Raw genomic sequence first — 21,476 nt, forward strand, 5'->3', positions numbered from 1 at the left:
GTCAAAGGAAACGTGACATGTTCAGAAAAGTAGGATTGTTTAATTTACACTCATTTACATCAACAGAACATCAGTCTGATAAATATCCCAGAATATTCTCTCCTCTCCTCGTTCCATCATCAGGTTAGCAAAATAGACACCTTATCCTAAACAACTTGTCTGTAGGGTCAAAGAGTTGCCTGTGTTCTTCAAAAGAGACCATATTGTCTTGTTCAAAAGGGAACAAAAAAGGTTGGAACAGAACATCAAAATCCTGTGGATTAAAAACATTCTTAAATTTGACTGATTAATCACCCATTGTGATGCTTGTTTATGCATCAGCTAAAATACTATGACACAAAATGGTGGGCAGAGAGACCGAGACAATACAACCCATTACAAATGGGCAAGTTTGTTTGGCATGGCCCGGTGTAGGTGGAGATTTTACTTAAGGACCAATTAAATAGTCTAAAATGTGCAAACTCTGCCAACCCGGGGCACCGTGCTATGCAAAACAAACTCACCCAATGGTTTGAGTAGCTGTAACAGAGGCTCATAATAGCACAGTGCAAACCCCTAAAACATCACACTGTTACTTTATGGTAAGCTATTCTCATTGTAAAAGAAGAGAAAGAGACAGTGGATACTGTAACATTTCATATTTCAAAGCAGGGATAGGTTGAAAGCCAGTCCTAGAGGTGAGCTAGTCATTTTTTTGCGTGAGCAGTTCACTGTCCAGCCACAAGATGGCGGTGTGGTCTCACAACACAGCAGCACAGTGAGTATTTATAGGAACACTCTTCTGTAACATAGGGAGCATTTAGAGAGAAATCAGACAACTTGTTTGGCTGCTCCAAAATCTTGGCACATATCTCAGTGCATCAACCACAAGTGTGTAAGTTTGTCCAAGTGCATATATATGACAGAGCCACAAATTTCAAAATAAAGTCAACTAACAGTCAATTAGTGGATCTCCCAACCACTCCCACCTCATTCAGTGCAAAGCAACCCTTCTCCTGCAACCTTCCCTGCCCCAATTACCCCCCAGGTGCAGGGTGTGGTTGCTGTGGTGACGCAGGTGTGTGTTAGATAGAAATATAATGCTGTCACTAGAGAAAAAGAGAGGGGCAGAGCAGACATGAGTTATAGGAGGACAGGAGGAGGGAGTAATAGAGTACAGCAGTGATTTAGAGGGTTACAGATGGAACTATTCCCTTTCCCCTACTCCACCCGCCAAGCAGCCGAAAGGCCAGCCAGAGAAAGGAGGGATGGCAGGCAGCAGATGTTTCTATGAAGAAATGTGTGAGTGTGTGTGGGTAAGAGATTGTGTGTGAATGAGTGCGAGTGTTTCTGAAAGCGAGTGACAGGGTGTGTGTGCGTGCGCATGTGCGTTCTGCCCCCTCAGTGTTGCTGTCCACTCCAGCCACGGTTTGGAAGGCAACAGTTCTGGCAGTATGGCACAGACAGCTAAATCAGAATATCTAAGGTCTATCAATAACCTACTATATAGTAAAGGGTTTGGCAACATGACTTACAGGTCATATACTGGAAGACATGGAAAGACGTGACAGACAGGACAGGACAGTCACACCTCAGTGTCTGGAAGACATAGTTGAGAGGTCACATTACCATATTAATGGTAAACACTTATTCGTTTACGCTCGCTTTTAAAAACCAATGACTCTGAAGGTCTGGCTGGTGTCTCACCCTCCACTGATTATTAGATAGACAGAGCAGATACCAACACAGTCCCTCAGCAGCTAGACAGAGCAGAGTGGACGGGTAGGTCATTTGTGTCTGTAAGGATGTATGATGTATGTGAGTGCGTGTTGTACATAAAAACCTATGAGTTAGTCTCATCTTCACCACCAGTCCCCACTCCCTATTGGCTGGCTGATCCAGACAGAGCTGCCCGTCTCTCCCTGACCCCTCCCAGTGAGCGGGGGTGTTACGTGCGTGTGTGTCTCTTGTCGTCGAACAGCGAGCGGATGAGGTAGACCTGCACCCCCGTCACCAGCACCATCACCAGAAGGTTGGTCATGGACCACATGTTGACCCGGTTGTAGTTGGACTCCTGGAGGTTGCGGTCGCGGGCCTCGAACGCTTTGAGCACTGTCTGGATCTGAAGGCTCTTCCCCAGCCGGGCTTTAACACTATTGATGGTGTCCTGGAGAGCAGAGGGACAAAGAGGTTGGTAGTGGTTTGGGTTATCCTGATACAGTTATAGACATAGAAGCATCCTGGAACTAGAATCCAACAATACAGAGTAGACCAGACTTCAGGAGCATAGAGATTATGTATGTTAACTTTGACACGAGAGTTCCCAGGAGACAAGGTAACAGGACAGGGGGGAAGAAGGGGTGGGTGGATGTTAACAAAGCCTCAAAGGACAAACACGACTTCCTCCACAGCTGTACTTTACACTTCCTGTCCCTGACTAACTGACGCCTGTGTCCTGATACATGGGGTGGGGGTCTGGTATAAAGATCAAAATAATTCTGCTCTCAGGTGCGTGTGTGGTTATTGTTGTAACATTGATGGCTGTGGTGCTCAGTCTCTCTGACCTTGTGCCGTTGTATTGGCAGTGTGTGTGTATGAGCTGGGTCAAAGTGACACCACCTGTGTGGTTGTGTGCTCTGTGAGCTGACGTGTTGTAACGCCAGCAATCTCTACATCAGAGACAGACAAAACACCAATGTCAACAGACAACAGGCCTCAGACAAGAGACAGCTTCTGCCTGCTTGGTCACAGCCAATACACTAGGGCAGGGACGATACCAGTATTGCAATATTTTTTCCATGGCAAAAATGAAAAACTGAAGGAGACTAAACTCTTTGGTCCTTTAAAAATCTGCTGTATGTAAAATATTGTGTGCTATAGCTTGGAAAATAAATAAATGTGACTCTGGATGACAACATAATGATGTTTGTTTCCAACATTAGCGCTTTGTTTCCTTGCCACGATACTAACATCCCAGCCCTACAATACACCAATCTACCATTACTAATCGAACTTACACAGGGATTCTTTTTTGACTATCCAGTATCCAGAATCACATTCAAAGATCTTCTAAGAACGTGTGAATTGTGAAATGTTGCGTGTGAAATCGCACCCCCTTGCATGATGTGCTACAGATGTGGTGTAAAACTGCACCCTCCCCCCACCCTGATGTCTTACACGTGTCCTGTTGCATATAAAAGCAATGCATGCTTCCTAACCATGTCCTCTAGGGGAGTGTCTGAAATGGTGCCAATCCCCTATATAGTGACCTACTTTTGACCAAGACCCATAGGGTATATAGCCTATATAGGGTACAAGTGCTGTGGTAGGCTACAAGTGCCTTGGTGTAGTATAAGAGCGCCCCCTCACCATGATGTCCTCAAGCTTCATGTCCAACATGTCAGTCCCGTGGATGTACTCCTTCCAGTCCTCTGGCTCCTCCCCTTCCTTTTCCATGTTGTCCATGATCAGCTCGAAGAAGATGATCTTTTCCGACACCGCCGAGAACGAGTTGTCAAAACAAAACATGTAGTCTCCATCCTCCGTCTCTACACTAAAGGAAACACACACAGGGAGAGTGTGAAAGAGAGAGATTGAGAGTGTGTGTCCTCCCCCATGTGAGTGTGTATTACACACTTGCGTGGTGGTGTGTATGTTTGTGTCTTACGTGTGTACTCCGTCTGACTTGTGATGGTCGCTGTACAGAACGTGTCCAGTAGGAGAGGACAGGCTGAAGTCAACGTCCAGACCTGCTCCGTCCAACACCTGAGAACACACAGATGAGACAGGTAAGATGGGTGAGAGGAGAGACGAGTGAAAAGAGAGACATGTTGAGGAGAGCTGCTGTTGAACAAGTTTTAGAACAAGCAGAGAGCTTCACAATATGAACAAACCAGTTCCTTCCTGGTGTCTGTTTCTCTATAGTTGCATCATTAGTTCAGGGCAATTCCACAGTAACAGACTGGTTTTTCACTTTGAAAATATCAAACAAAAAACAATGATTGCAAACATAGAACTCTATGCACAAGGACTTGTTTTAACAATTTCCAATGTACATTTTACAAAAACACATTTACTTGAAGAATAGTGCAGATGCAAATTTTGGTAACAGAATGACGGCACAAACGGTCATTCTGTTACCAAACTTTGCATCTGCACTGTTCTTCAAGTAAAATTATTTTTGTAAAATGTTCTGTGGAAATTGTTAAAAGTAGTCATTGTGCATAGAGATGTATAGTTTGTTTAACTTTGCAATCATTGGTTTTGTTTGGAATACATTTTAAAGTGACAAATCTGAGTCTCAGCATCACTCTGCTACTATAGTAATGCCCTTCAGCATTTCCACATCTCGGTCTGCTCTGTTATTTAGGAGCAAAGAATGTCAGGGTTTCCAAACTGAATTACAAATGTCTAGTTATTAGAGTATTTAAAAACACAGACATTCAACAGAGACCATGAAGAACTTAGAATCTCCACAAACTAAGGACATTATCAAAGTTTTGTTTTCACTCCAAGGGCAGAGTGGTGTGTTACAGCATGCCACAGAGATAGCTTGTCTATGGTGGTAGACACAACAATAGGGAACTTAGAAGTAGGCTACAGTGATGGTATGACAATCCCTCAATGTCAAAAATGTTAATTAAGCTAGGCCTATTTCAAAGAAAATAAGAGGTTTTACCAAAGTTTTATGTTGAGAGATGTCATACTGCACTCCACACTGACCTTTTCCACCTGGACAAAAGGAACACCTACGTGAGAATGCTGTTCATTGACTACAGCGCAGCGTTCAACACCATAGTGCCCACAAAGCTCATCACTAAGCTAAGGACCCTGGGACTAAACACCTCTCTCTACAACTGGATCCTGGACTTCCTGACAGGCCGCCGCCAGGTGGTAAGGGTTGGCCACAACACATCTGCCACGCTGATCCTCAACACTGGACCCCTCAGGGGTGCGTGCTTAATCCCCTCCTGTACTCCCTGTTCACCCACGACTCGACTGCGTGGCCAAGCACGACTCCAACACCATTATGAAGTTTGCTGACGACACAACAGTGGTAGGCCTGATCACCGACAACGATGAGACAGCCTATAGGGAGGAGGTCAGAGACCTGGCAGTGTGGTGCCAGGACAACAACCTCTCCCTCAACGTGAGCGAGACAAAGGAGATGGTCATGGACTACAGGAAAAGGAGGGCCGAACATGCCCCCATTCACATCGACTGGGCTGTAGTGGAGCGGGTCAAGAGTTTCAAGTTCCTTGGTGTCCACATCACCAACAAACTATCATGGTCCAAACACATCAAGAAAGTTGTGAAGAGGGCACGACAACGCCTTTCCCCCCTCAGGAGACTGAAAAGATTTGGCATGGGTCCCCAGATCCTCAAAAAGTTATACAGCTGCACCATTGAGAGCATCTTAACTGGTTGCATCACCGCTTGGTATGGCAACTGCTTGGCATCCGACCCCAAGGTGCTACAGGGGGTAGTGCATATGGCCCAGTACATCACTGGGGCCTAGCTCCCTGCCAACTAGGACCTCTATACCAGGCGGTGTCAGAGGAAGGACCTTAAAATTGTCAAAGACTCTTGCCACCCAAGTGAAATTGTTATCTCTACTACCACACCGCAAGCGGTACCGATGCACCAAGTCTGGAACCAACAGGACCCTGAACAGCTTCTACCCCAAGCCATAAGACTGCTAAATTGTTAGTGAAATAGTTAACCAAATAGCTACCTGGACTATCTGCATTGACCATTTTTTCGATAACTTTGACTCATCACATACGCTGCTGCTACTGTTTTATCTGTCCGTTTTATTCCTAGTTATATCTACATATTTACCTCGTAACCCTGCACATGGACTCGGTACTGGTACCCCGTGTATATAGCAAAGTTATCGTTACTCATTGTGTATTTATTATTACGTGTTTTACTTATATTATTTATTTTATTTTTCTCTGCATTGTGGGAAGGGCCCGTAAGTAAGCATTTACGAAGCATGTGACGAATACAATTTGATTTTATTAGTAGACTGTCCACAAAGCTGCCCTCACCATGAGTTCTAGCAAATGTATCTACTCATGTACACGTTTTTGGTTCACACTTTCAACCGATAATAACCCCTCGCACCTGATATTCTATCTCCAGCGATGCGTCCTTCTTCATGGTCTGGAAGAAGCACTCCTTCCGTCCGGCGGGGAGTGTAAATGTGAAGTCGCTGTCCAGGCTCTGGGAGAACGCGGCCACCATGAACATCTCAGACACCAGCACCGAGAACAGGCACAATAACCCCAGGACCACGTCCATGGTCTCCCGCTGCCTTCACCACGCACGGTACAGGCGAGAAATAACTATAGATTTTGAAACCGTAAAAAGACGAGTGCTAGCTAACGCTCATCAACTTCACATCTGTTCCGTTGGACAGCTCACGGTTCGAGATGGCAATCGCAATGTTAGGACCTTGCCTTAAGAATGGACATAGTTTTCTCTCAAATAGTTGGAATATTATTGTATTTAATGGTGCTAAAATATATTTGGGACACATTCTAGCGTATTATGGGCCATTTTTAACAACAACAAATAAATTCATACAGGCAGTTCTCAGAAAGGCGCTTTTCTCAGTTGCATGCTGGGTAATGTAGTGTGTGTGTATAAGCACAACTGACGGCATCCAGAGAGGAAGAGGAGAAGCGAGAGGGATAACGGCACAAAATCTGTGTTCTCCAGCAGGGGACGTTATATATATATTTTTGCTCACAAGTGAGGAGTTTTTAACCGCACTGCTAATTTGATGCCTAACCTTAAATTAAGATAAAAAAGCAAATGTTTGTTTTAATGAATTTTTATGATATAGACAATGTTGATTAGTGGAAACGGTTGTGCCTGTTCACACGTGTATCTTCCCACTCATTGGCAAGAATGGTCCCACCTGATCTTGCCTCCTCCATACTGCTTTCCATTTTTTAAGACGTTAAGAGTATCTGTTCAATATAATAGATAATCTGTGCATCCAACGCTGCTCCAGAAGCGCATTCGTCTTTACAACATCAGTACAGTCGCATTCCCTTGAAATAAACATTATATATGTTTCCTTGTGCTACACAGATATATTAGTTTATGGCAATATTAAGCAGGACGAATAGAAAACATGGGTGTAGGTATTTTTCTAGTGATGCTGATGAGAGAAGAAGATTGCAATCTGATCAAGGATCTCTTGGTTTTAAAATTGTAGTAAGTGAACTGCACACCAGGCTTGCTAAAAATAAGGAAACTATTCAATAGGCCTCTATATAGGGTCATGTCATGACATGTAACATGTCAACTCAACTAGCTACTAGGCATTTTCTTCTGTAGGCTATGCCATCCCTTATCTGCTCCCCTTTGGAAGTTACTCTGCGATGTAATTCAAACCATCATTCATTACTCATCCTATTGCAAAACTATGTAATCCAAAAGATGCACAATCAGATGTAAATATTTCAGGATATTATATTTTCTTATCGTATGGAGGAGACGCATTCCACGTTCCATGTTCCAGCTCCTTTCAAGCAGAGGAAATGGGTGGGACTGTGCCGTAGTACGTCACTATTTCTCGGTCGCTGCCTGACGCTATTGGCGGAGAAGAGGGGAGAACCGCAGCAGCGCTTACCGAAGGCGAGCAGCACAGCAACAGAAGCAACTAGCCCAGAAAAGAGGCGGCGAGGGGTCGACTGAATGAAAATTCAACTGGCTAGCTACATCGAGTATAGTTTTAGGAAAGTGCCACCCTCTCCCTAAATATGTATTATATTTTATAAGCAACAAACATTACAGTTTGATAATAGCTCATCTTCGTGTTTACTGTATAGCCACGAGAGGTTAGTACAATCCTAAAAGAGCGAGGATGTTAGTCCCCGCGGGAAGATAATGAAGCGGTTGCGCGTTTTGTTGGCGTGCCTCATCCTGTGGTGGTAAGCCCTTCTATCTTCATTCTTTTCATTGTGTGCTAGCAAAGTGAACTTGATATTGTCATGTTTACGCCGACTAAATGACACATTACTCGAAAGCAGAATTGGAAAGCTGATATTCTGACAATGTCCTTTCGTGGTGTGGGATGAATCGATTATTCCATCCTCCCATATGTAAAAAGCGAAGTTCGCCAGCGCAGACTAGCTGGGTTATTCCTAGTATACGACGGTGCCTTGTCTGCCCCCAGCAAATATCACCTCTTACTATTTAGTGTAAAATGTGTATTCCAAAGGGCTTTAAATATAAAGTTAGGTGTCCTTTACCATAAAACACAAAGATATGGATCTCAAAGGGAATGTTATACATTTTAGTTTTTAGTGGATGTAGGCATTTCTTACCATGTTCCAGGGTGCTAAACCATTAACCGAAATGTCAGTTATTTTTCAGTTTTTAAACAACTAGCTAAATGACCGACGTTGGTTCAATTATTTGAATTCCATTTCGTTGTTTTTTTCTTTTCTTCAGTGAGCCTAATGCACACATCGCGCAGTTTATCTAGAGCAGGCGTTCCCAAACTTTTTTGGCCCAGTTACCCATTTTGATGTAACAAAAATGTTCGTAACCCCACCATGTAAAAAAAGGTGATGTAATCAACGGCCAATGTTTACTTTTTAAATTGGGTCAATGATAGTCTTACAAATCAGTCTGACAGTACTTTTGAAAGTATTTCATATTGCTGAGTGATTAGTGTTTTAGTTTTTCAGGTCAGTTCGGTTTAGGTTCGATTATAAAAAAAATTGTCAGCGATTTCGGTTACTATTATTTGGGTTGAATGCTGTAGAAACACAGAATAAAACGATTAATAAAAGTCCCATGATGGTAGTGACTGCCCATTACTGCTTATCGCTTATTAACCATCATTTATTCACATTACTTTACTTCAATAAAATATTTCGGTTGTGTATATTACATTTGTTTTATTTGATGACTTTATTATTTCTTTCCAAGGCATCATCTCATCTCATCTCTATAGAGCTGCTGCCTATGCTGTCTGACACAATCACTATTTCGTAGTTCTTCAAAGTAAATAAGGCATACTTTTATGACTGCAGAATCAATCAGTTTGATTATGTATTTCCAGGTAGAGAGACTACCTGGAAACAGCTGCTCTCTAAGTCGCTCTGGATAAGAGCGTCTGCTAAATGACTAAAATGTAAATGTAAATATCCACTCATGATCATGCGGTCTTCCGGACAAGTAGATGCGCAATGGATTATGGTCATTGTAGTTAATTACAACGTTTTATTTGCTAAACTGTCAAATATTGGCCAATTGGAAACTACAACTCCCTACTACATCGCACAAACTGCAATGTGTGCGTTGAGCTTACAGAAAAAACCGAAGGAAATAGAATTCAAATAATTGAACTGACCTCTGTCAATTAGTTGTTTAAAAAACGAAAAATAACCGACATTTCGGTTAATTGCTCAGGACTAGTATTTCAATCTGAAGGAAGTAGGGTTTGAAGTGACTGAAATCAGAATCAGAAAGGTATTGTGAAGTTCAGAAGATCATCAGGCAATACTTTTGAATGGTCTTCTGTGTAGAAAAGAACATCACTAGCTTGGGGTCGCAACCCCTAGTTTGGAAAATGTTGCTCTAGAGATAAATCAGATCATGCCCAAACTGTGCGATATAGAAGGGAGTTGTAGTGTCCAACTGGCCAATGTTGTACTTACTTTAGCACAGAAAACGTGGTAATTAACTACAATGACCATAATTCATTGCTCACCAACTTGTCCAGTCTGTTTCTTTTACGCCTGTTATGTTAGGTTAGTGTGGGGCAGACGTGGGGAGAAGAGACAGAAGAATGCGCCATCGGGAGGCATAGAGAGCAGTTGCTTCGCGAGATATCTCTACCTGAAAATACATGATCTAGGCCTAAGTGATTGATAGTTGGTATTCAGCAGTCATGAAAGTATTATTATTTACTTTGAAGAACTAGGCCTACTAAAATAGTGATTTTGTCAGACCGCATAGGCAGTAGCTCTATAGAGATGAGATGATGACTTGGAATGAGGTATTCAACCCTTTTGTTATGGCAAGCCTAAATAAGTTGGTTCAGGAGTAAAAATATGCTTAACAAGTCACATAAGTTGCATGGACTCACGCTGTGTGCAATAATAGTGTTTAACACAATTTTTGAATGCTTACCTCATCTCAGTACCCCACACATACAATTATCTCTTAAGGTTCCTCAGACAATCAGTGAATTTCAAACATGGATTCAACCACAAAGACCAGGGAGGCTTTCCAATGCCTCGCAAAGAAGTCACCTATTGGTAGATGGGTAAAAATAAAAAAAGCAGACATTGAATATCACTTTGAGCGTGGTAAAGTTATTAATTACACTTTGGATGGTGTATCAATACACCCAGTCACTACATACAGTGGGGGAAAAAAGTATTTAGTCAGCCACCAATTGTGCAAGTTCTCCCACTTAAAAAGATGAGAGAGGCCTGTAATTTTCATCATAGGTACACGTCAGCTATGACAGACAAATTGAGAAAAAAATATCCAGAAAATCACATTGTAGGATTTTTAATGCATTTATTTGCAAATTATGGTGGAAAATAAGTATTTGGTCACCTACAAACAAGCAAGATTTCTGGCTCTCACAGACCTGTAACTTCTTCTTTAAGAGGCTCCTCTGTCCTCCACACGTTACCTGTATTAATGGCACCTGTTTGAACTTGTTATCAGTATAAAAGACACCTGTCCACAACCTCAAACAGTCACACTCCAAACTCCACTATGGCCAAGACCAAAGAGCTGTCAAAGGACACCAGAAACAAAATTGTAGACCTGCACCAGGCTGGGAAGACTGAATCTGCAATAGGTAAGCAGCTTGGTTTGAAGAAATCAACTGTGGGAGCAATTATTAGGAAATGGAAGACATACAAGACCACTGATAATCTCCCTCGATCTGGGGCTCCACGCAAGATCTCACCCCGTGGGGTCAAAATGATCACAAGAACGGTGAGCAAAAATCCCAGAACCACACGGGGGACCTAGTGAATGACCTGCAGAGAGCTGGGACCAAAGTAACAAAGCCTACCATCAGTAACACACTACGCCGCCAGGGACTCAAATCCTGCAGTGCCAGACGCGTCCCCCTGCTTAAGCCAGTACATGTCCAGGCCCTTCTGAAGTTTGCTAGAGTGCATTTGGATGATCCAGAAGAAGATTGGGAGAATGTCATATGGTCAGATGAAACCAAAATATACCTTTTTGGTAAAAACTCAACTCGTCGTGTTTGGAGGACAAAGAATGCTGAGTTGCATCCAAAGAACACCATACCTACTGTGAAGCATGGGGGTGGAAACATCATGCTTTGGGGCTGTTTTTCTGCAAAGGGACCAGGACGACTGATCCATGTAAAGGAAAGAATGAATGGGGCCATGTATCGTGAGATTTTGAGTGAAAACCTCCTTCCATCAGCAAGGGCATTGAAGATTAAACGTGGCTGGGTCTTTCAGCATGACAATGATCCCAAACACACCGCCCGGGCAACGAAGGAGTGGCTTCGTAAGAAGCATTTCAAGGTCCTGGAGTGGCCTAGCCAGTCTCCAGATCTCAACCCCATAGAAAATCTTTGGAGGGAGTTGAAAGTCCGTGTTGCCCAGCGACAGCCCCAAAACATCACTGCTCTAGAGGAGATCTGCATGGAGGAATGGGCCAAAATACCAGCAACAGTGTGTGAAAACCTTGTGAAGACTTACAGAAAACGTTTGACCTGTGTCATTGCCAACAAAGGGTATATAACAAAATATTGAGAAACTTTTGTTATTGACCAAATACTTATTTTCCACCATAATTTGCAAATAAATTCATTAAAAATCCTACAATGTGATTTTCTGGATTTCTTTTCCTCATTTTGTCTGTCATATTTGATGTGTACCTATGATGAAAATTACAGGCCTCTCTCATCTTTTTAAGTGGGAGAACTTGCACAATTGGTGGCTGACTAAATACTTTTTTTCCCCACTGTAGATACAGGTATCCTTCCTAACTCAGTTGCCGGAGAGGACGGAAACCGCTCAGGGATTTCACCATGAGGCCAATGGTGACATTAAAACAGTTAAAGAGTAAAAAACTAAAAAACCTGAGGATGGATAAACAACATTGTAGTTACACCACAATACTAACCTAATTGATAGAGTGAAAAGAAGGAAGCCTGTACATATTTTTTTTTCTCCCAAAACATGCACCCTGTTTGCAACAAGGTACCGAATTAATACTGCAAAAAATGTGGCGAAGCAATTCATTTTTTTTGTCCTGAATATAAAGTGTTATGTTTGGGGCAAATACAACACATTACTGAGTACCACTCTCCATATTGTCAAGCATAGTGGTGGCAGCAGCATGTTATGCTTCTAATTGTTAAGGACTCTGGAGTTTTTCAGGATAAAAAAGAAACAGAATGGAGCTAAGCACAGGCAAAATCCTAGAGGAAAACCTGGTTGAGTCTGTTTTCCACCAGACACTGGGAGATTAATTCACCTTTCAGAAGGACAATAACCCAAAACACAAGACCAAATCTACAATGGAGTTGCTTACCAAGAAGACGGTGAATATGTTATGGGTGACCGATTTACAAATGAATGGCAAGACTTTAAATTGTTGTCTAGCAATGATCAACAACCAATTTGACAGCACTTAAAGAATTTTGAAAGGAATATTGGGAAAATGTTGCACAATCCAGGTGTGGAAAGCTTTTACAGATTTAACCAGAAAGACTCACAGCTGTAATCGCTGCCAAAGGTGCTTCTACAAAGTATTGACTCGGGGGTGTGAATACTTATGTAAATTAGATATTTCTGTATTTAATTGTCTAAAATTAGCTAAAACATCTAAAAACAATTACAGTTATGAGTCAAAGTATTTTTTTTAACCTATCTACCGATAGGTGCCCTTTGTGTGGCATTGGAAAACCTCCCTGGTCTTTGTGGTTTAATCTGTGTTTGAAATTCACTGCTCGACTGAGGGACCTTACAAATAATTGTATGTTTGTGGTACAGAGATGAGGTAGCCATAAAATCATGTTAAACACGATTATTGCACACAGAGTGAGTCCATGCAATTTATTATGTGACTTGTTAAGCAAGTGTTTTCTCGTGAACTTATTTAGACTTGCCATAACAAAGGGGTTGAATATGTGTTGACACAAGGCATTTCAGCTTTTTCAAAAAATAATTCCACTGTTGTGCCAGTGACAAAATATCTCAGTTGAATCCAGTTTACATTTAGGCTGTAACACAACAACATTTTGAAATGGTCAAGGGGTGTGAATAATTTCTGAAGGCACTGTACCTAGCTGTATTAGAGGATGGACAACGATATCATATTTTTCATGAGGGCTATTGATGCATCAATTATAGCTATATAACTAGCTAGCCAGCTAGACTAAAATATATTAATCCGCTAACTAGCTGGTCAACTTTTTAGCCAGCTGCTTGTCTTTTCTTCTTGAAGTCCTGAAGCATGGATGCATAAGCTAACAGTGACAGGTGGTGGATTATCACTGGTCATGCATTGATTAAGCCATGAGAGCCACTGACGCAGGAAACAATACCCAGGGCTGGTGACAAGGGGATTACATGGCCAGTAGCATGACAGCTTTCTCCAGATGGACTGACTAGCATCAGACACCTACACAGCATAAAAAGAGAGTACTTTAAATAGTCTAGCTACACTACAGTAACTTACAAGCCAACAACTAGAGTAGCCTACTAAATGTTTTCACTTGACCTTGGTTAGTAGTTCCTTCTCTCTCAATCAGCTTTGTCTTATGTTGCCAGGACCATTGCTTTTTTTAGATGTGTCAAAGTAGAAACCACTCCACTGCTCTTTTCCTTCACCAAACTGCTCATCAAAAAGACCAAGTCAGTCTCCATTATACTATTTTTCTGTCCTGGTCACTGATAAAGGTTGTGTTTGCTGTATGTCTTCTGAGAATCTATACTGTGGACTTTTAACAGTCTTGTGGTTAATGGTTTACAGACCTATAGAAGGGTCTTAATGATTTTATATGGTAAATATGGGCTCTTTAGGCAAGCTGCCATATGTGACTGCAGTATGCTTCCTATCAGTAAACGGTGTTGATTTAATGCTGTGAGATTGATTGCATGTAGTTAAATAAATGTCTTTACTGTTCTCAAACATGCTTTTGAACTCTACACAGACAAACGGACTAGGTCTATATGTATGTACGAGTAAGGAGTTACTCTTGCGTCAAAGTGAGTGAAGTTGTAACGTATGGCTCCGTTCCCCCCTGGGAGGTTAGGCTCCGTTCCCCCCTGGGAGGTTAGGCTCCGTTCCCCCCTGGGAGGTTAGGCTATAAGAAACAGACGTGCAAGGGGATCGCTGTAGGTTTGACCTTGTATACCCCTATTTCCTCACATAGTTGAACTTCTGAGTAAATACCTTTGGATTTAAACAATATCTTTCCATACATGTTTTCCCATGGAAGAAGTGGTCAGAAAGTGACTATTTGGACCTGGATGCCAAAACATTCAGGAGATAGAGGTGCTCAGAGTTGACTCATTTTGCATACCCCACCATACCATTAGACATCCATGTCTTCATCACTGGAAAATATAAACGGTTGAGTTCGATATCATTCAAAAGCTTACAAACAGGGTTGTCAAACAATTTCATAATTTCTTGGATATTTTTTTTGGAATACAAATGGACATTTTTAAACATTTATATGTCAATTATGTAAAAACTCATAAACTCAGATTTTTTAAAAATATTCGCATATGTTATAGTTTAGACCCTATTTTACATCATCTGTGGTTTTTGTTTTTTGTCCGCCATCAGTTGAGATACAACATGCTCTTGAATACAGGGTGGGTGTCATTTCAGCCATAGAAATAGAATTCATAGAATGGACCTATCCCTTCAGACCACTGTAATTTAATGTAAACTTAAATGATAATGTCTATTATATTATCTATATTTCAATAGGTTTCCTATGGAGGATTTGACAGTTAAAACAACAGATTTTCCCATTCAAGTCAACATTCTCTGATGTGTGCACCTCTAACCATCTTTGTTGTACCATTTTTAAAGTCGAAATGTCCATTATATGCCCATTTTAGTACATTTATCAGCCAAAGCATGACACCCACCCTCTATTCAAGAGCATGTTGTGTCTCAACCGAAGGCGGGCACAACACAAAAACCTCAGATGATATAAAATAGGTTCTAAACTACAATATTTGCGAATATGAAAGAAATCGGAGTTCACGCGTTTTTAGATAATGTGAGTTATAAATCTCTAATTTTAAAGCAAGTGTAAGAAGCGGTAGATCTGTTCCATGTGCGCTATTTCTATGCTTTATTTTACTCTGGTTTTATACTCCAGCTGAAAATATAATATTTTTGGTTATGGAAAATATATTTCACAGCGGTTTAGATGGTACAATGATTCTCTACACTATCGCTTGCTTGTTTTATCACTTAAACTGAAATTAGGCAACTATTCAAATTTTAGCAACCAGGAAATGTCAGTGATTTCTGCAGTGCATCGTCAAGGTAAAAAAAAAAAAAACATACACTACCGTTCAAAAGTTTAGGGTCACTTAGAAATGTCCTTGTTTTCCATGAAAACATACATGAAATGAGTTTGAATAGGAAATATAGCAAAATGCATAGGAAATGTAGTCATTGACAAGGTTAGAAATAATGATTTTTAATTGAAATAATAATTGTGTCCTTCAAACTTTGCTTTTGTCAAAGAATCCTCAATTTGCAGCAATTACAGCCTTGCAGACCTTTGCCATTCTAGTTGTCAATTTGTTGAGGTAATCTGAAGAGATTTCACCCCATGCTTCCTGAAGCACCTCCCACAAGTTGGATTGGCTTGATGGGCACTTCTGACGTACCATACGTTCAAGCTGCTCCCACAACAGCTCAATAGGGTTGAGATCCGGTGACTGTGCTGGCCACTCCATTATAGACAGAATACCAGCTGACCGCTTCTGCCCTAAATAGTTCTTGCATAGTTTGGAGCTGTGCTTTGGGTCATTGTCCTGTTGTAGGAGGAAATTGGCTCCAATCAAGTGCTGTCCACAGGGTATGGCGAAATGGAGTGATAGCCTTCCTTCTTCAAGATCCCTTTTACCCTGTACAAATCTCCCACTTTACCACCACCAAAGCACCCCCAGACCATCACATTGCCTCCACCATGCTTGACAGATGGCATCAAGCACTCCTCCAGCATCTTTTCATTTGGTCTGCGTCTCACAAATGTTATTCTTTGTGATCCGAACACCTCAAACCGTAACACTTTTTTCCAATCTTCCTCTGTCCGGTGTCTGTGTTCTTTTGCCCATCTTAATCTTTTATTTTTCTTGGCCAGTCTGAGATATGGCTTTTTCTTTGCAACTCTGCCTAGAAGATCAGCATCCCGGAGTCGCCTCTTCACTGTTGACGTTGAGACTGGTGTTTTGCGGGTACGATTTAATGAAGCTGCCAGTTGAGGACCAAAGAGGCATCGGTTTCTCAAACTAGACACTCTAATGTATTTGTCCTCTTGCTCAGTTGTGCCCGGGGCCTCCCACTCCTCTTTCTATTCTGGTTAGAGCCAGTTTGCGCTGTTCTGTGAAGGGAGTAGTACACAGCGTTGTACGAGATCTTCAGTTTCTTGGCAATTTCTCGCATGGAATAGCCTTCATTTCTCAGAACAAGAATAGACTGATGAGTTTCAGAAGAAAGTTATTTGTTTCTGGCCATTTTGATTCTGTAATCGAACCCACAATTGCTGATGCTCCAAATACTCAACTAGTCTCAAGAAGGCCAGTTTTATTGCTTCTTTAATCAGCACAACAGTTTTCAGCTGTGCTAACATAATTGCAAAAGGGTTTTCTAATGATCAATTAGCCTTTTTTAAATTATAAACTTGGATTAGCAAACACAACGTGCCATTGGAACACAGGACTGATGGTTGCTGATAATGGGCCTCTGTACGCCTATGTAGATATTCCATTAAAAATCAGCCGTTTCCAGCTACAATAGCCATTTACAACATTAGCAATGTCTACACTGTATTTCTGATCAATTTGCTGTTATTTTAAAATGGCTTTTCTTTCGAAAACAAGGACATTTCGAAGTGACCCAAACTTTTGAATGGTAGTGTAGGTTTTTTATAGAATAAAACAGTTAGACAAACCTGTTAGTAAGCTTTTAAATTATATACATCTCAACCATTTATCTTTTCCAGTGATGAAGACATGGATGTCTCATGGTATGGTGGGGTATGCAAAATATGTCAACTTTAAGCACTTTTAACTCTTGAATGTTTTGGCATTCAGGTCCAAAAGTCACGTTCTGAGCACTTCTACAATGGGCAAATATGTATGGAAGGTTTTGTTCAAATCATAAGGGGTGCTGTCAAAAAGTGATGAAATTCAAATGGCTTTACCCTTCTGTTATTTCAGTTTGGACATCACACCACACTAGTGCTAGAAAGCTGACTTTATGCTGTACTGTCTCAGAAGAGGATTTACTTTATCTTTCCATCGCTGCCTGTCTCCATGCCAACTGAACACCAGTACCCATTTTTAATTAAGAAGAATATAGAATCATTTCTATGAAATCATGTACCAATCCTCTGTCCCATTTATTAGTGTTGTCTTGACCTTTCAAGCTTCAGCAGATGAGCTTCAGGCCCTTGAGTTTTTAGTGCTGCTGTTTTATTCATCATGACATGGTTGCCATAGTTTGTTCATCAATAAATAAATAAATCCCAGAACTGCTGATGATGAGTCTATAGCCAAGCCTGATGACTTTGGAGAACTCTTGCTAATGTAAAAATGTGATGATAGATAAATTGAATTTATTATGTTCTGTACCACTAGTAGGGTTACTAGATTTAGTAGGGTTACACATTTAGTAATGGAATATTGGTCAGTTACGTGAGTTTCTAAATGTGTTATCCGGATTCCCACCTAGACCTAACAAGTGTTTTGAGCCTGTGGTCTGTGACCAAAACTTTGACTTGGCAGTGCCATTTCTTAATTGGTCGCTAGGGTGCCAGTGAAAATTTTTTAGCTGGTCACATTAGTGTTTGGTTCACTTTTTTATTTTTATGATTAGGATTTATTCAAACAGCAATGGGTATGCAACAATGGTTATGCGAACCAGCTATTCAAAAAGTTTGATCCGAAGTCTTGGTTGAATCTTTGCGATGCGCAATTCAGTCATGTGCTGTTTGAATGAACATTTCTAAAGGCTTTCCCAAAAATAGGGGGATTGTTCCCAGACCTCAAAAGTGGTCTCCTGAGCATTTTTGTGGACTTAGAACATCCAATTGTTGTACAACACTTTTTTTTTGGTGATTTCGAGAGTCAAACCTAGGAAAACTGAATTTACCAAAATATAAAACGTATGTTATAGGGCCCTACAACTGTAGAGTGACTGTTCAAAATCACTTACAATAAGATTGCGCAAAGGTTAAAAATGTTCTCTCCAAACAATCAATGTAAATATGATTTTGTCAAGTTAAAATGTAATTATTTGTGTATGGAGGGTAGGTCATTATAGGCTACTTGTAATTAGAGATAACATTTAAATGATGCACGCTTTCCCGGACCAGTATTCTTTTCATTCGGGCCAGTAGCTTTCAGTTTACCTGAATGTCAAGCCCTGAAAGGGCATGCTAATTTAAAAGATGGCTAGTCATTATTAGCCTGGTTCTGTATGGAATGCAGGTACATTATGGGACCCAGGTCATTATTGCTGCGCAGTGTCAAAATTGGTGCGACCAAATCATGTGCTGGTGCCATCAACTGAAAGACCAGTGGAGAAAGTTAGTCTAGAGGCCTGGGTCTATTTTGGTACACAGCCCTGGTTTCTCACATTACAGACCACCAAGTGCCCTAATCATGTTATGGAAAAATATGGGATATATTTGCATTTTTGATGGATTTGAATAATCTTCCCAGGTGAGTTTGTGATGCAAATATAGGCTACCTGTTCACTGTTTACTGTCATCTCTCTCCTACGGTAGGTAATATCCGCAAGCATACACATCCTGACTCAATGCCGACATCAATCTGAATTTCTTCATGTGCGTTAATGAATAGGGTGTGTTCTAGCAAAGCCTGGGGAGTTTAGAGTATTAGTGTGCATCTGTGAAATACTGTCCTGCTTTCTACATGTCAGTGTTTGCTAGATAGCATACTTTAAGCCAGGGAACACATCGGCCTGTTTAAATTAGGTTCCTTCTTGCTAATCACCTCACATAACTGATTATCTGATATTAGATAATGTGTTCTGTTTACATGGTTGTGTTTTTTAGCTTTGCCCTCCAGCGCTCCTCCTATAGCCTAATTATCACACCCTCCATCTTCCTCCACTCTCACACCCCGTGCCTCTCAGAGCCCCAGCACATGGAAACCATTAAACTTGTTAACCAGAGAGCTGAGAATCTCACACACACAAACAAGCGGACACTGAGAAAAGGCTGTAAGAGAGTTATTATTGTTCTATTTAGCTCCACTCTGTTCCTGTCCTACCCTGTCCTACCCTGCCCTACCCTGTCCTACCCTGCCCTACCCTGTCCTACCCTGCCCTACCCTGTCCTACCCTGTCCTCTCTGTACTGGAGGAGCAGGCCTGTTGTTGCCAGTGTCAGTCAGCCCAGGGGGCAGTGAAAGGGTTAAGTGTTTCCCGTGCTGCAAGGCAGGCCCTGTGTGGCTGGCCTACCTGCCTGAACACAGAGAGACTAAGGGAGAGAGAAACACAAAGGCAGCAGGAGCATGGCGAGGAGGACAGACCATTTTCTGCAGACCAGCTCTATGCTAGAGAATAGGAGGACAATAAGGCAAACGTTACTAGTATACTCTAGTTAGATCATTGGCTTAGATTCACCCTAATGTGTATTGTGATCCCTGTATGCATTGCACACACGTGAATAAGTGTTTGTTGTTTGAGTGTCTCTTACTGACACATCCACTGGTTTAACTGGGAGATCGGGTTCCCAGTTTGGTGAGTGCCTGCTTTCACTTTCGCACAGCAAACCTAATTACACACGCCTGCCCGCCTGCTCACTTGATTGCTAATGCAAACCGTTACTCACGCAGCTTTTGGCTTCTCACCTCTCTGCGGCCAAACTCTCACACCTCTGGCGTGAATTGGACAGGCATGGCAGATAGGGGAAGAATCCAGTGGCCACAGACAGTTTCTGTGGGAGCAGGGAGTTGTAAGAGTTAGTGTGCCTGTCCTATTCATAACCTGAATTCAAAGCGGTAGCATTTGCCGGCCAAGAGTACTTAACACCTCTGAACAGAGTGCCAGCAGTAATTTGCAAACCGATTCTACATGTAGAAACGTCCAGAAATGTCGCCAGTCAGACGCCCACCGGCGAGTGGTCCCTAAAACACACCGCGCCGAATTAACGGCAGACCGTAATTCAGTGCAATATGCTTTCTCCCTTTCTCCCTTCTAGCTCCAGTGAGTATGTGTTGGAGCTAGGGGTGTGTATGTGTGTGTGAACAGCACTGAGCTAAAGTGCACACGGCTGCTCATGGAAACATCAGCCTTCAGTCTGCTATATGGACATGATTGGCCTATTCTCTGTATATTATGTAACCCATTTGGAATTGAGCTTAGTTCACTTTATGTGCGTGCATAGGCTTACATGGCACGCCTGTCATCCTAGTTCTCAGTGAAGATGGTGTGCGACAGATCCCTCTTCTAAACTCAGCAAAAAAAAGAAACGTCTCTTTTTCAGGACCCTGTCCAAATAACTTCACAGATCTTCATTGTAAAGGGTTTAAACACTGTTTCACATGCTTGTTCAATTAACCATAAACAATTAATGAACATGCACCTGTGGAACGGTTGTTAAGACACTAACGGCTGACAGACGGTAGGTAATTAAGGTCACAGTTATGAAAACTTAGGACACTAAAGAGGCCTTTCTACTGACTCTGAAAAACACCAAAAGAAAGATGCCCAGGGTCCCTGCTCATCTGCGTGAACGTGCATTAGGCATGCTGCAAGGAGGCATGAGGACTGCAGATGTGGCCAGGGCAATAAATTGCAATGTCCGTACTGTGAGACGCCTAAGACAGCGCTACAGGGAGACAGGACGGACAGCTGATCATCCTCGCAGTGGCAGACCACGTGTAACAACACCTGCACAGGATCGGTACATCCGAACATCACACCTGCGGGACAGGTACAGGATGGCAACAACTGTCCGAGTTACACCAGGAACGCACAATCCCTCCATCAGTGCTCAGACTGTCCGCAATTGGCTGAGAGAGGCTGGACTGAGGGCTTGTAGGCCTGTTGTAAGGCAGGTCCTCACTAGACATCACCGGCAACAGCGTCGCCTTTGGCACAAACCCACCGTCGCTGGACCAGACAGGACTGGCAAAAAGTGCTCTTCACTGACGAGTCGCGGTTTTGTCTCACCGGGGGTGATGGTCGGATTTGCGTTTATCGCCGAAGGAATGAGCGTTACACCGAGGACTG

At 42.0% G+C, this 21,476-nt stretch overlaps 2 protein-coding genes across 2 annotated transcripts in view; one reads left to right on the forward strand and one right to left on the reverse strand.

The window, feature by feature from the left end:
* Nucleotides 1–20: 20 nt before the first annotated feature.
* Nucleotides 21–6,570, reverse strand: tmed5 (transmembrane p24 trafficking protein 5). The gene is made up of 4 exons (XM_041848873.1): nucleotides 6,109–6,570; nucleotides 3,647–3,744; nucleotides 3,349–3,532; nucleotides 21–2,146 (listed from the first exon to the last, which is right to left on the reverse strand). The coding sequence occupies exons 1-4, from the start codon at nucleotides 6,283–6,285 to the stop codon at nucleotides 1,928–1,930; spliced, it is 678 nt and encodes a 225-aa protein (XP_041704807.1). The 5' UTR covers nucleotides 6,286–6,570; the 3' UTR covers nucleotides 21–1,927.
* Nucleotides 6,571–7,619: 1,049 nt separating this feature from the next.
* Nucleotides 7,620–21,476, forward strand: part of LOC121540191 (SUN domain-containing ossification factor-like) — a 68,039-nt gene continuing 54,182 nt past the window's right edge. The window contains 1 exon segment of the mRNA XM_045207818.1: nucleotides 7,620–7,928. Coding sequence (XP_045063753.1) covers nucleotides 7,885–7,928 — 44 coding nt within the window. The 5' untranslated portion in view covers nucleotides 7,620–7,884.

This window comes from Coregonus clupeaformis, chromosome 26 (assembly GCF_020615455.1).
Source record: "Coregonus clupeaformis isolate EN_2021a chromosome 26, ASM2061545v1, whole genome shotgun sequence".
NCBI lineage: Eukaryota > Metazoa > Chordata > Actinopteri > Salmoniformes > Salmonidae > Coregonus > Coregonus clupeaformis.